Source organism: Eretmochelys imbricata, chromosome 9 (assembly GCF_965152235.1).
Source record: "Eretmochelys imbricata isolate rEreImb1 chromosome 9, rEreImb1.hap1, whole genome shotgun sequence".
Lineage (NCBI taxonomy): Eukaryota > Metazoa > Chordata > Testudines > Cheloniidae > Eretmochelys > Eretmochelys imbricata.
Genome location: NC_135580.1, coordinates 17,601,397 through 17,617,794, shown reverse-complemented (window position 1 = coordinate 17,617,794; position 16,398 = coordinate 17,601,397). Strand labels below are relative to the sequence as shown.

Below are 16,398 nucleotides of genomic sequence, written 5' to 3'. Positions count from 1 at the left end.
TTCAGGCAATGGCTGGTGCTCCACTTCCCCCCAGTACATTCTAGCACAACCCTCACCCCCTACACACAGCTGGGTATTGGATGAGACCCTACACGCAGCCCCACAGTAGTGATATAAACGCAGGCCTTTGCACTGCAGACAACAGGGCATTCCTTTATAAATACATTGAACGTCTCTTGGAGTCTATATAATTTGTAGGATATGAGTAACTACTTACGCATTCTTTACTCAATTCCAATTGCAAAGCCTAACTGTACACTCAGTTACACCTGTCCAACCCCACTGCAGACAATGAGGTTGGGCATGGTCAGTGTAATAGATCAGGGTAGAGGTAGAAAGTAGAAAGTTAGGTTGTAGAGATACAACTCCAAGAAAAATGTGGACAGTGGAATCTTTATTACTACTAGTGCAGGAGGCAGAAAAAAATCCTGGAAAGAGTCTGCAGGGTTGGCAGGTAAAAAATAGCTCTTTGCTTGTGAATGGAGCAAGTCTGATCTGGAATGATTGAGAGACAGTAAGCACAAAACCTCACAATGCCATTTTTTCATTTACTTTTCAGAGCACAAACACATTTTAAAGAAACTTGCAGACAGGGTGCCGGAGTGAGTCTCAGGCTACAGTTCACATAAGCGGCATCATGCACTCCTGTAGTTTATGAATGGCAGAAAATCCCCCAAAAGAGATTTCAGCTCACTCCCAGGCAATCTTTCATTATTTATTTTAGGTACATTTCATTTCTAATCTTGAAAAACATTGAAAGTTAGAAAGGTTAACAATTAAGTCACATCAGCAATGGGGATATTATCAGTGTCACAGACAACAGTAAAACTTGTTGCCGAGTTAACAGCAGTTTCAGTCATATTTAATAATTAGGCACTATTAATGTATTTACTGCCAGGGTTTGCAGAGAGATAGATAGATAGATAGATAGATAGATAGATAGATAGATAGATAGATAGATAGGCTCCTTCTTAGCTACACTGCTGCAATCCCATTGATTTCAGGCAGCTTCCACCAGCAAGACATTTGCCCAACTTTTCATTTTAATGACATTTTGTATCAAACTAGATAGGCTGGAGTAAAAAGTTGCTAACCATGAATATCTGGAGCCATTGTTTCATGTGAATAATCTTCACTCTTCATGAATAGTAACAGCTCCTCTCCTGGGTCAATGTCTGCGACAACTCTGTAGAATATCTGAAAAACAGAATCATAGTGAATCTCACAAGAGGTAAATGTGTACAGAGTAATGCTTGTGGGCGGAGCAAGGTTTAAATATGGCGCCAGATCCTTCGCTTATTTAAGTGGGTGGAGCTCCACTGAAGTCAATGGAGCGACGCCAATTTATATTAGCAGAGAATCTGGCCCCATACCTTTTGCTCTTTGGGTCCTATGGAAAAAAGATTTTGCTTTTCAATGAACTATGCCAAGAAATGAGCTGATGATGAGTGGAGGGCTCAAAATTCACAAAAAGGGCTCCTATTCACAAATCATCAATAAAACAAGTTCCCTGCTGCTCTGCCAATGAGATAGGAATGTACCCTAAATAAGCCTTTCCAGATTTACACACAGACGGTCTGATTCTCTTCTTGATTACGCTGGTGTAAATTAGGAGTAACCCCACTGAAGTCAGTGGCGTTGCGCCACTTAAAAGCAAGAGAGAGAGAACAAGCTGGATTAAAATGTGCTCATCAGGGGAAAAAGGTTCTGCAATGACATGTTATGAGAGGTTTGTACAGAACAGTGCTGCTGATTATCCCTTAACTTCAAACGTGAATCAAAGGGGAAATTTGCCTACAATGAGAAAATGGCCCAAGGAGCCCATCAGCAGCCAAACAGCATACACAGCTGGTGATAAACCTACTGCCTATGGAGTCTGTCAAGAAGCTGGATGTCACAGCTGGAGGAAAACCTTACAGAGTCTGGCATTTGGGTTTTGCAGTAGTTATCAGGAAAGAATGAAGAGGAGAACCAGTGCAATGCACTGGGGTAAATAGGGCCGCATACTTTTTTGGCCAGCATGTATCCTGGAGAAAACTCATACTTGTGATTGGGAGATTTTCAAGGAATTGAGTAATTATGACTTCATGAGAAGGGAACAAAGTCTATCTTTCCCCCGTTGTTTCAGAAGGAAAGGTGCAGAACAGGAAACAAAGATCCATTAGGCATAGTCTAGAGGCAACTGAATTAACATCGGCAAATTTTAGTAAACTTGTTGAATGCAAACACTTGAAAATAATATTTTGCTAGGCTCATAGATGCGGATCAGCATTTTCTCTAAAACTACTGACTCTCAATACTAATTTTATTGAGTCAAGAGGAAGGCAACTGTTAGCAACCGTTTAAAAACATTTGTTTGCAAAGAACCATCTTACATCTATTTTTTCCTTGCAGACATATCTTAATTATTGCACAAAAATACAAGATTAACCCATGTGCCGTTATCATTTTTCTCCAGTAGGTGGCCCTAAAACCCAATTGTTTATTTTTTTATAAGGGGCCTCAACCACAAATATGCGCTAAATATCTAAAAATAACTTAATGAGGAGCTTCCTCTGATTTTTTTTTTTTGTTTTAAGACATTCTGTGGCTTGTTTTGAGAACAGCAGGTCAGCCACCTGAAGTATGCAAGCAGTGCAGTTATACTGAAGTAAGCACCAGCATTTTCACAAGACAGGCTGAGATCATTTCACACAAGAAATTCTGAGGAAAACGCATCAGTCACAATGTACACATGCTGCAGCCTACTGTTTGCTGTGTGCTTTCCCAATAAAAGCCATGAGTAGGAGTTTGTACGCAACTTCCCCTCCCATTCTGTCAAGATTACAACTCCCTTTTCTTTTTCACTAAGAGCTGTCCTGGTCAAACCGTCATTTGGATTTTCTTGGTCTTTTTTTATCTTTTAGATAAATGCTTATAAGTCACATGTTTCATTCTGGAATTCTATTTCCCTTTAGAAAACAATGGACTTCTCTCAACAATTTGAATCACCTCCTTTGCTGGCAACTCTCAAAGGTTTAACTTATTAGCTTCCTTTCCAACAGCATGTTGACATTTGAATTGTGACATATTGGAACAGCAGTGAAACCTTGCAATAGGGAATGCAGCCTTCACACATATGGCAAAGGATTTTAAGGAAGTACTATGATATCACAGTCTCATTGGGCTTGATTCTGTTTTGATTTATACTTGTGTAAATCCACAAGGACCTCTATGAAGTCCTTCCGGCTATACTGGTGTAAAACCAGATCAGAATCAGGACCCTTGTCTTGCTCTGCTAATACTATCAGTTTTAATCTTATTATTGCCTAATTTAAACAAGCACATGAAATCAAAGTGGAACATTCAAAATGATAGGGTGACAAAGATTTTAAAAGTACCCTTTTGTAGGATATACATAAATTAATATTGCAACCGTCCTTAAGGAGCCTAATTAACATCTGTGAAGTTTCATGTGCATATATATTAAAAGAGAGAAAATATGTGACTACAGTAGCAATACTGGATTTATCTGATGGAGTTTAAAAAGGTGACATCGCAACTCATGAATGGTACAGTGACTCTGAGACTGAGTGATTTTTAACTTCACTGAGTTCATTCTCAATTTTAAGCAAATATTTATTGTTCATGAGAATGTGAATGTCCAGCAGAGAGCAGTGCCAGAGGAAAGGGAGGTTCTGAGCTTGCCTCCCCCCACAGCTATGCTGATGCACCTCAAGTTTGAGCCACAAGATCTGTTATTATAGTCTTCTCTTGAGAAGATACTGCCAATTGTGACAAATGATGCAGGGGATTTGTGATGTGGACTTTGGTGCACCAGGGACTTGGTTTGGGCAACCAAACTCATTTGATCAAAGACTGAAACCCATTTAAGTGAAGCCAGCTTTTAACTTCTGCAAATAAATCTGATGTCCACATGCATCCACAGAATATTTGCTTTAAGCAACATTTGTTTTTCCATTTATTAAGACAGATGTATTTAAATCTGAGTCTTTTTTGCAGAAGTATAATGGTCTCCATGCACTTGAAAGGTAATATTAAATTATATATAGACTGATGAGCCTCAGACAAGCCTAAGCTGCTGACTGACCAAGGGGTGGACGCACGACATTCAGTCTTGGAAATACACAAAGGCACTCCTGTGGTCCTTCTTCATGCAACTTCCTTTGCCTCCAAAGATAGTTCCATGCATGGGAAGAGTGCAGGATTGCGCTTGGAGTGGGATAAATGTTTGACATGGTGGAATCATAAATTGTGTGGCTAATGCACTGTATAATGGTTTGAAGACTGGCCACATTATGGATGTCAACAAGAACCTGTTATTTCAACATTTGCTAAGCTTTTATCAAATGAAGTTTGTCAAGATTCTGCAGGTTTGCACACACACACATACGCACAGAGGCTTTCAGAATGTGTGACATCACACATACACTGAGCCACATTGCCCCTAGTCCTAGACAAGGTGTGCAGGATGGTTGAGAGGGTGAGGAATCTTCTGTTCCCACAGTACTCCCCATGCAAGGGTTAGAGTCAGTAGAAGCTTCTGAGCTCAGAAGAGCCCAAGGACTTCTCCTTTCTGGACCTGATGCAACTCTCACAGAAGACAGTCCGTGCACCCTACTTTAAAAGAGCAGAGAGGAGGAAGGATCATGACTTTGCCCACTGCACTGACTTGCACAGCTGGACCCCAAGGGAGGCAGTCCCTTGGCACAGGGAAGAGCTTGGGGAGAGAGCACCACTGAAGCACAATCCCTGCCAGAGCTCTCTCTGAGGTGACCCACTCTGCCCCAAATTGATAGTCTTGGTCCACTCTGGTGTTTTTTGATTCTGTATTATAGTATGTAAAATTAGCCACACTTTTGAGCTCAATAGTGCATCAATACCAAGGTATGAACAAAAGCCGTAATGCAGTGTTGCCTAATATTTCCTCCACTTGGTTCATGCCATACCATAGAAGATATTTCAGCAGACCTTTTCCCTCTTTGTTGCAAACCCAGGACACATGGTGCTCATATGCATTTGAAATGGTGCCTTGTTTGCACTGAAATGTATTATGATGCATCAGCTTTCCTTGTAACAACCCTTGGTATGATGCATTTCCTTTATTGCAAACATGGTACACATGTTGAACTAATTAATGTGTGTGTTCTGTAGCTAATTGTCTAGCCTGACTGAGCTGGCATTTTGAAAATAAACTGGAATACCAGCAGAGATTAGTCTCCTCCAAGAAATGATCTGTCCAGCCTCTCTGCTCCCAGAACTCCCACTGACTTCAGTTTGAGTTGCACAAAGAGAAGAGATGTAGGAAAATGCCAGCAAAATTATATTTTGTAGATTAAGTTATGTTTTGATCTTGTGTAAAAAAAAAAAAAGCCTCCCAAATGGATCCAAATTACATTTTTGAAGCTCTGAAAATGAAAACTGCTTAGCTATTTATTTAATGTATTTATTTTTCTTTCTGCACATGCAAAACAAAATTCCACCTGGTCTAACAATTTATATGCCAAATTGCATCCTAATGGGATTTAAAATAGCATATATTGAATGCTGAAAATATTATAGTGCTGGTAAATGTAATCTGGTTTTAATAGACATTCCTAATATTTCATGTAAATGTGTTTTATTAGGTTTTTTTTCATTTTCTCCACCCAAAACCAATTGTAATTGTCCTGTCTGAGAAACAGTGGGAAATTTTCAATGCCCTGTACAAACGGAATATGTTGGCTTGTGTTCTTTTAAACCAACATAAGATCGGCTATGACAGAGGGTCTGAAGAGTCAGGAAACCCTCTGCAAGGAAAGCTGACAGGTCATAAATTACTTTCAGACCATATCTGTTTCATACTGGTTCTCCCTGCTCTTTAAACCAATAGACGACTATATTCATAATGTTATTACTTGCAATTGGAAATGGTAGTGTAGAGTATATGGATTTTTGTACTACAAAGATCTTTTGGATGAAATCACCAAAGTCAATGGGAGTTTTGACTTTAATGGGGACAAGATTTCATCCCTTGTGTTCATCAAAGCCACTTTGCTATCTAACTACTGCACCAGTTCTGCAATTTACAATGCATAGCCAAAGCAACATGCCTTGTAAATTGCAGGATCAGTGCTTATATGTCATAGAAATAGGCCCAACTGCAAAGTCCAGATCCAGATTTCAAACGCCCCAAGATTAGTAGTCTTGGTTATGGGGTTTTGGTTCAGCCCATTATATAGAGAGGGGCAAAATTCTGAACCAGATATGGGTTTGGATTTCAAAGACCCCACAACGTTTGGGATGTTTGAATCAGAGGGTTTGATTGATTCAGTTTTTTGTCCATAGTGATTTAAGGTAGTATGTTTATGCTACTGATGCAAGGTGGGGGAAGGAAGGGGACCAAACTGCAGTGATAAAAAGGGAAATAAAACAAAACAAAACAATGAACATACACAATTTACTTTCAAAGGGATGAATAAGGCCTCATTGTTATGAATCCCAGTTTACTTTTCCCGGTCAGGCACTCGTAATTTTATTTATGCTTAATAGACTGCATTTGGCATGTGTAAAGATGACAGAAGCGTGAATTATGAATGACCTTCAACCTATTCAGGAAGTTGTAATAATTGAAATAATAGAGAAAATGCACTCCCTGTGAAAGCTGTAGAGAGACGACTATTTCAGGCACTACCGCCTGCTCACTTTGAAGTTCACTGTTGATCTCTGCTTACTCCAGTGAAATCTATACCACTTTGTTTGAATTCTTTATTTACTATCACATCATTCAATTTGCCATTCAGCCACCTAGGAAAGGTTTAATAGAACGATAGCAGTTTGGGAGGGGAAGGGGGAAAGGGACACTTAGTTTACATATCTGAACAAAGTCAACAGTTGATATGAACACATCTGTTGCCCTCGCTGCTGAAGAGAAGTTATATTCTGTTGCATCTGACTAAACCTTTTATTCTTGTACATGCAACAGCTTTGGAAAACACTGTATGTGTCCCAGTGCTAGGAAATTCAGATTTTGGCACAGATAACAGATGCTATTCAGATTTGGAAGCAGGTAGTCTGCGCTACTTAAACTACATTATTATTGTTTTTAACTTACTTATAGCTCTAGGAGGAAGGACTTCACTATTTACATGTCCTGTACCCCACTGGCAAATGGATTGAATTGACTTCAGCTGTAGTAGAAGCTGACTATGAAAAAGATGGTGAAAAGGAACAGAATATGAAAAATGTTAAGCACATTGGTAGTCATAATAAAAGTCTTATAAGGTCCATTAGCCCTCTGCACAGAACCCTGTGTTATTGTTTTGGAATGGAAATACTACACTACATGATGTGCATTATGCTCCTAGTTGATAGAACAACGGGAAAACTTGCACTGCGAGTGTGAGTACCTACAAGACAAAAATTCAAATGCAATAACTTTTAGGTAAAAGGCCGTGGTTTTATTTTGGCAGTCATGGCTTCATGCATTTGATCAGCACAGTGGCAGGACAGCCCTGCCTATGATGCAGATGAAAGGATAGCTTTCACTTTCTCAAAGCAATATAGCACTTTAAAATAGCCATCTTTCACTTTAAATTATGTTTAAAAACGGCTCCCTCGCTATGTATGTCTATGTGCATTTTTATCACTCAGGACAAAATGTTCAGTGGGTGTTAGTATCACTTCATAAAATGATCACAAGGCGTGAAAAATGATCTGAGCTGAGATTGTTGGACACACACTAATTAGCAAAAGAGTTAGACACTGATCCTGCGGTCATGCTCCATGCATGATGTCCTTATTCCCACTGACTTCAGTTGGAGTTGTGTGTGTGAAACAATGACAGGATCAAACCCTCTAAGTGCAATCTTTTTTTGCTAGTGTCACAAGGCTAGAGTCCTGAAAGCAAAGGGGTATATACATGGAAAGAAGTTGTGCATCAGTATGGGACTACACCCTTAAATCAGGTTAGGCAAGCAAGTGCATACATTCTTGAGCCCTGCCAATTGGCATTGATCTTAGAATAGTAAAGTGTTATTTCTGAATAAAAGTAGAACTTACCCAAAAAGCAAAACAAATTAAATGGCCAAAACTAATAACAACTTTTACATCAAAAAGACTCCAACAAAATATGGATTTAAGCACATCAGAAAATGTGAAGTGCAAACTAATACATACTTCTGCCACAGATTATAATTAAATGTGCAAATAGTCCAAATTACTAAAATGCAATTTTAGATCTTAGGATGAACAACTTGCACAGTTGGACAACTGCATTCTGAAATATGAGCCAGATCCATCTTGCCATACTCAGGCAAATGAGCAGTTGAAGTAAATCAGTGTTTTGCATGGGTACAGCATATAGGAGTCTTTCTGTTGATCTCAATGGGCTTTGAATTAGGCACTTAGAGAAGTTTAGCAAAAATCCATAGAAAACAACTCAAAGATTGACCCTGCCTGTCCTTTACAAGGGTGCAAAGCTAGGAAGTGGGGAGATGAACATGTCTCACACACACCCTTTTGCAGCTTATATAATGGTCAGACCCTTTACTCATGGAGACTGTTCCCTGCCTTCTCTCCTGAAGGTCTGCGGTATCCCAAGGGAGGTGGAGATGGTGGAGCTATCCCCCCACTACCATCACCTCCACACCAGCTCACAAAGGAGGACCAGAACAGCAGCAGGAATATATAGCACCACCATGGAGGGTTGTAATAGCATCCTCTTAATATAGTTGGGGTGCTCAGACAGGACTTCTGCCTCTCAGAGACAGAGCGGCTCCTGGTGCTTCCCCCAGGTGGTGCAGCTTCCCAATGTCCCTTCCAGTGGTGGTGCCTAAATGGCACAGCCTATCCCTGTGCCGTGTAATCAGCTCACTATAACAAGCATGTGTCTAACCATCATCGTCCAAATCACACCCAGCTGCACTTTATTTTTCCATTGTGAATTCCAGTGCTCACAAAAGGTCCATAGTCCAAGTGACTGGACCACCACAGCCTCCCATAGCATAGACACAGTGGCAATGCAATTCCCCCCCACAGTGAGCCAGTCAATGTGCCTCAACCCTGACATGGAAGGACCACCCCTGGGGATGGGAGACTTTTTCAATCCCTCTGTGCCCATTCAAAATCCTTGGCCTCTCTGCAAAGACCGGTGACAATGCTGTCAATTAGATCAAATGTGGGGGTTTGTTATTGTACCTGTATGTTGGCCCAAACAAAACCAAGTTCCTGATACAATTTCAGAGAAGGAGTGAGTGTGTCCACCAATATCAGCAAGCCATTTCCAGAAGCACTAATGCTTCATAAGGTAAATCACAAAGTAGAACAATACATATCTCAAGTGACAACATGGCAGAATTCTCTACTAATGCCCTGCTTCCGTTTATAAACCACAAAAGAATTGGCAGAATCCACTTGGTGAATTTCAGCCTGGTATTCTCTCTGTGGGCAGTTATAATCTTCCATATTATTTCTTGGAAGCATACGAAGATTAGATAATCTATCATCGGCATTTGCTCAGAAAAAACTTATCTTCTTGAGTTTACTAAATATTAGTTATCAAGGTTATCTCAATAGTATGACTTGTTGCAAATGGCAAGATTAATAATGACTTTACATTTCTGAAAATTTCCTTCCAATTTTAGGTCACTTCAGGAAAGGACAGTGTGCTGAGTGAAAAGATTACAGTGTTTTATGTCGCAGATAATATAGATATATGTAAAATGTAAGGCTGGAGTTTAACACCCAGCATTAACTCTAATTGCAATAAGTGAAGAAGCAAACTTGGTGTAGGCTGGAAAGTAAAACAACTTGACAACCAGATGTTGCCATCATAACAAATAGCGGCTATCCCATTCATTTCAGTGGGTCTATGGAAAGACTGCCACTGACTGTAATGGGAATTGTCCCCGGTCTTATATGCTGAGTAAGGAACTACTGACCATGAGGAAGCACGGCAGAATCGAGCCCTCAATAAATGTAGTATAAATAAGCCTGCCTGACTGCCGACAGGCACAAGCTTAACTTCATTGTATCATGAAGCAGGATCCACAAAATTCATTTTTGAAATACACAACCATTGCAGGTGCATATATGAGTAAAATTGTTTGAGAAGTGCAGAGATGCTTATGGCCACAGTTGTGTTATTCTCCCACTTAGCTGAATGGAGTAGTGACAGAGGCAATAATATCTGAAACACAAGGCTGTGTCTGCAGATATAAAAAGTCTGTAAAACTCTAAGATGTGATCAGATCTGGTAAAACGTACAGCAATTCACTTAGGACATTGGCCTTGTATACTTTGATAGTTGTTAAGATGGAGATACTGCTAGCTTTTCCATCCAGCAGATATAACTGAGCATAATAAAATTTGATTTCAACTAGAAAAATCCTCAGCAAACTAATCTTGAGATATCTGGAATTTTCGATAGCTAAAACAAAATGAATCTCCAATAATTGTGTCTTTGAGAAAAACCTAAGCACAGCCCTCCAGCATTCTGTATATGGCTATGCCACTGTTGGAGGCCTATAAGTAGTAAGTAAGTTAAAAAACAATACTCAAGAGCTTTAAGTATAAATACCACTGACTGGACTTTCAAAAAATATTGTATTTTATAATTGGAAGCTGACTGATATCAGTTTGCTAGTGCATTTGGAATATACTATAGTCCCCTTAAAAATACTTTACTATAGTTACTATTCTGTTTTCAATGGGATTTCCTTCAAAATCTGTACTTAAAAATTACAGTTTTGCTGGGATGCTAGTAGTGTCAGAAAGTCTAACAATTCTATTCCTTCTACAGTCATTTTTTTAAAAAATCATGCTAATAAATACAGAGATCTAGCAATAATAAACTAGAGTCTTACAAGATAGCAAAAGCTAGTATTAAAACTGAATTGATTTTAAGCTGAAATATAATTCCAGTGAAATAATGGTGGCAGGCCTCCTTGCAGTCCTATAAATACTGTAGGCTCTTTGGGGAAAAGAAAAAAATGAAAGTGCACTATTTGTGGAATTTATTATTCATGTACTTCTTGAATTACCTTCTTTTAGGACTGATTAGACAGGACCAGAGATAATAGGAGGACAGCACAGAGAAATCCTATATCCGCTCTATTTGAAACAAAAAAAAAAATACCCATACATACAGCCTTTAAATCCTACTCCATCCCCAATCAAATGAAATATGAGTTGCATCCAGCATACATGTTTTGACTGCATCCCACTATTATCAAGCTGTTCGTCTCAGCAAAGCTCATTTATACAGATATACGAAGGAGCCCAGACATTTTGTAAAGTTGATCCAGAGTGATGAAACCTGACCTCAAATTTGAATATGGGGGTGGGGGAGATATGTCTTTCATAAAGCCTAACATAGAAAACAAAAAAAAAGTGTTTTTCTTTCTCTTTTTGTTGAATGAAGGAGGTTCCGCTGAGCACCTTGACTATGTTATAGTAGTTCAGAGAGTTATTTGAAAACTCTGTTTCCAGCAGTCTAGGACTCATACCTGTCTTTCAATCAGGCTTATATTTAGCACTATAAACTGGTGTTCAGACTAAGGGTCAGAGTGCTGGTAAATATCCTTTACCATTTCAGATAGCGTGCAATGTTTGCCTGTGAATTTTACAGGTGAGTTGAAGTAATTAGAGGTTAACAATTACGGCTGATCAAGTGTCTCTGTCCTTTCCTTAGTAGTGAATAGTCTCTCATGCAATGAGAGTGCTCATTATGGGATGAGTATTTCTTATTCACTAGTTGGCAGGTCTTATTTCTTATGGAAAACAGAGTGAAACACCAGACCAGGAGAACCTCTTGAGTCAGCTCTTTCATCCATGAGCTCAATGCAGCTTTCTCATATCAAAGCAGGACAGGGACCTCCTGACTTAACTGTCTAGCATCTATTACCAATCTATCAACAACTTACTGATGTGTACTCTCAATCTTAACTCTGACTTAAACCAAGTTGTGGTGGGGGGGTCCATATAGACAGACTGACACAAACACCCCCACATATAGTGTGCACATAAATGCATACACATGATGAGCTTGACTTTTATTTGGCCCTCTATATATGCAGACATTTGGCCATGTAATGTCAATTTCACAGTTTGGTCTCCTATTCTATTTTACCTTACCTTTCACAGGTTTGTTCAGAGTAAAGCAGAAGGAGGAGCTAACAGTTGGAAGAACTATTCCGTTTAAGATTCAAGAGCACGTATATAGAATTTTTTGTGTGCATAAATTTTCAGTGTCTATTGCAACAGCAATCCATTTTCTCTTGCTGACAGCAGATCTCACACAACACACTACTTGAAAGGCAACCAGGTTTTAATTTACAAATCTTGGCAACAATATTCTGTAAAAAATATGGAATTATGAGTAGCACAATACTGTGCAAAAATAAATAACAAGTCTCCGATGAATGAAGGAAATCCGTGGCATCAATACAGATACCACCATCAAATCTCAGAAATGTAAGCCTTAAAAAAGAGAAACTTCTAAGCTCTACAACTTCAATTTCAAAACCATCAAAACATGTACGTGTGTGTGAAGGAAAAGATTCTGATATTTCAGTACAATGCATATTTTATTTACAGAACAAAAATATCAACCTGGAGACAGTAAGCCACTTTTATCAATTCATATTATTCCTTTACGAAACTTACCCATTTATTCCAACTTTTATTAAATGTAAAATATTGGTATTTGAGCTCAGCTTCATAGTTTCCGCTTTGCAACATGATCAAATGAATGCTTTGCATTCATAGAATTGACTGTTTTCCGTATAAAACATATTGTAAATTTGAGAATGTGTTTTTCATCTACCAATATTATTGCTTGTTTTGTTGAATCAGCGTTTATGTAAAAAATGAAGTTATCTCACAGTAGGTTGATTTCTCCTACACTGCATGCGTTTAATGCTGAATATTAAAAGTTCAAAATGAAAATGATACTTGATCACAGTTTCTGAAAAAGTTATTTAAGTCAATTTTAATCGATTATTCGGTAGGATACAAATACCTAATCCTGTAATGATGTTGCAAATGGGAGACTGACATTCACTTTATATATTGGCATTTGATTGGAAAGAATGATTTCTAATTGAAGCTTTTCTCTTGTTTGATTTTTTTTCTCAATAATGTCAAGGCAATTAAATCAACTAAAGATAATCTTTAAAATCCACTTGTTTCGATTAATTATTTGGTGACAATGGAACACAGTGATTTAAAGAATCAAATACTGTGTTACAGATATGAACATTTAAATATAAAAAGAGAATTCACTGCCTGCTACCCCTTCAAGCATTAATTTCTTTTCTTCAATTAATCATAATAATCTTAACCTAACTTCATTCAATTAAAACATTTCATCATGGCATTTATTTGATATTCACATGCTAAAAGAAACCTTTATGTTAAAAAATTAACCCAACAAGTACTCAGAGTGTTTCAAAGCAAACTGTTTTACTACGATTTCTCTCCACCTACCCTAACCTTATTTTAAAGGTTAGGGTAGGTAGAGGGAAACTAACATTTCAATCCAATAAAAAGTCAATGTTCTAACCCTGCAATAAACTAAAAGGGAAAAAAATTACCTAAAAATATAAATGAGTTCAGAATAAAACTATTATTAGATCTATCTCATTGTATGAGAAGGCATAATTCTATGCCTGCACATGTATATTCATATCCATAGTTATATATATATGAAATATATTTGCAGAGGTTTTCTGGGTTGGGGGAGGGAGGTTGTTTTGGTTTTGTATCTTCACCTCCATTTTCCATTAATTTCACATTGAATGTTTTGATTAACTTAAAGCACTGGTTTAGCCACCCAATTAAACTGGATGATAAATTAGAAAATATCATTAATGACAAATGAAAAATACTGGTTTCATATGTTATATATCAGGTGTAAAATAAAAACAATGTATTTTACAAAGAGGACATTCAAGTGAAAAAATAGGAAATTCTTATCTGCAGTAGCTGGTAAAAATGACTCTATTCGGAATTTCACAATCGTGTTTTACCTGGTACCATAATCAACGAACAAGTCATAAAATGTACTGTGGCTTGCTATTATTTTTTTCCACTGATACCATAAAGCTCTTTACAAACAAGTCCGGAAAGCGCCCACAACATACCTGATCGCTTATTTGACATGCAACAAGGTTATGCTGATTGTAGCATCCAGCAAATTTGATATACTTGAGCCAGTTCCCTACATCTGGTTGACTGGCATCTATGCAGAACTTCACATTGCAAAACTCATCCAAGATCTAGAAGGAAAAATATGAAAGGGTAAATCTTTCTATTGGTGTCAGGCCACACTAATTAAAAGATAAATCACGGGTCTTCAAATAAACAAATGGATAATCACTTAAGCATGTTTTATTCAAATTCTATGAATGAATAAAAGCGAGACTTTTAAAATAATTGTTAGAACATGTGCATATTAATAAAGGGACAATACATTTGTTGTAAACATGTCCTGAAAAATGCTTACCCGTAATCAAGGTGATGTCTAATAATTGCTAATGGAAAATATATTCATTTAGCAAACATCTGACTTTCTCATTTTATATTAGTGAATATTTATCATTTAAAATTCTATTTTGGTAAATTTTTTGTCTGTGATTATACATAAAAATTATTAAGAATAGTGTCTGTGGTGGTCCTCTTGGGTGTTGTGTGTGTTTTCTTTTTTCTTTGTTTCCAATTGAATTTATTTTAGGTCCCATTTAGCATTTTCATGTTTGTTATAAATTCCATCCACTAAATGATGTTTGGATTCAGAGTTATTAATCTTGTTTTAATATTATGCTTCCCAAACCCCTCCCCCCTTTAGCACTTAAATCATACCCCTTAATCGAAGCAATTTACAGGACTTGGTTAATAACAAAACCCTCTATGCCAAACTAAAGAAAATAAATGAAAAACAATGTAAACACTCATGCAAAACATGGCACAATATTCCACACATACCAATACATAGTTCCAATTATGCAGAAAATAAACAAATCTAATGAGATTGATTGTGGACAAGTTAAAAAGGATGTTATATTCTAATATTATGACAAATTGCTAATCGTTATATATGACTGCATATCATCATTTATCTGCAGGTTTTATGACTGGCCTAGCCGAAGCTTTCAGCAATAGCCCAAGGTATACATAAAGCTAATATTATATTTGGAAAGTTCTCCTGTTTGACATATTCTGTACTAAAAGTATATTAACCTATTTGTATTAGAAAGGAGTGAGAGAGAGAGAGAGAGAGAGAGAGATTGTTTCTGCACTTAAATAATTTGTATTCAAGTCAAGACCCAGAGCACTTTTGGCCTTCAAGTTGAATGGAAAGGAATTCTGGTATTGTATATCATTTAGTTAATGAAAACCTAAGGAAGTTTTCTATCAAAGACTAACAATATAGTCTAGCTCTACCCCACAACAGCTCAGATTCATTAATTAAATGAACCCAGCCGAAAGCTGCTTTATCTATGCCCTTATGAAGGTGAAAACTGAAGTTGAGGTTTCATTTCCCTAGCCCTAGAGCAGTTTAACATAGAGTTCAGGTAATCCTCCAGAAGCAGATTCAGATCATTAACTCACCACAAACTTCAAGGGGACAAACTAGAGGACACAAGGCAAGACACACTATGAACAAGCCTTTTGACCAGGAGGCAATTAAACAGCAACCCGTGTGCTAGCAGAAAGCATGCTCTAAGAAGACACTTTCTGGTAAGGACTGTGCTGCAGAAAAAGTTGTCTTCTTTCCTCCAAGCCAATTTGTCAGGCTAAAATAGTCACAGGAGTTTTTGTAAGTTCTTCGGTCTTGTCAGGACGCTTCGTTTTAAACATTATTTCATTGTAACACACTTGACCCGAAATCACTAGGTTCAAATATTCAAGTGAATTGCCCCAGACTTAAACACCACACAGCTGACCCCGGCCACTGGCTTCGATATTGTCAGACAGGAAGAAATCATCTCATTTCAGTTGCACGATACTGACGAAGTTCATTTCGAATTCCGCTTCCTTGTCGTTTGTTTAAAAATAAGTCTGCCACGGAGGTTTAGGATGGTGTTTCAATAGGGGCTCCGATCCTGCATGGCTTGTGCACCCCCCCCCCCGCTTCCCACCCCCCCACGCTTCCCCTGAGTCCAAACAGAAGCTTGGGGTACTTGGGGAAAGCAGGATCAGGCCCTGTTCATGGTAAAATAGGAAAGATTGACTAGACCGGGAGACCCCCCCCCCCCAAAACTAACAGAACAATATTCCCTCCCCTCTTCCACACGCTTTCATAGAACGATCTAAACAATTATATTTTAATTTCAAAACCAAGAAATAATCCGAACCAACTACATTTACACGTCCGGAAAAAAAGGCAAGTTTTTTAGCTGCATTCCAATGTCTACA

At 38.1% G+C, this 16,398-nt stretch overlaps 1 protein-coding gene across 5 annotated transcripts in view; it reads right to left on the bottom strand.

Moving 5' to 3' along the window:
- The window catches only part of MECOM (MDS1 and EVI1 complex locus), a 58,357-nt gene extending 44,101 nt beyond the window's left edge, over positions 1-14,256 (bottom strand). For 4 of the 5 annotated variants that reach the window (XM_077826211.1, XM_077826212.1, XM_077826213.1 and 1 more), the window contains exons 1-2: positions 14,124-14,256; positions 1,095-1,197 (exon numbers count right to left, since the gene is read on the bottom strand). In XM_077826211.1, the coding sequence (XP_077682337.1) occupies positions 1,095-1,143 (49 nt within the window). In that variant the 5' untranslated portion in view covers positions 1,144-1,197; positions 14,124-14,256. Of the gene's footprint in view, positions 1-1,094; positions 1,198-14,123 lie in introns of those variants that run through there. The other variant, XM_077826210.1, reaches the window with a different exon arrangement.
- Between the last annotated feature and the right edge of the window lie 2,142 nt (positions 14,257-16,398).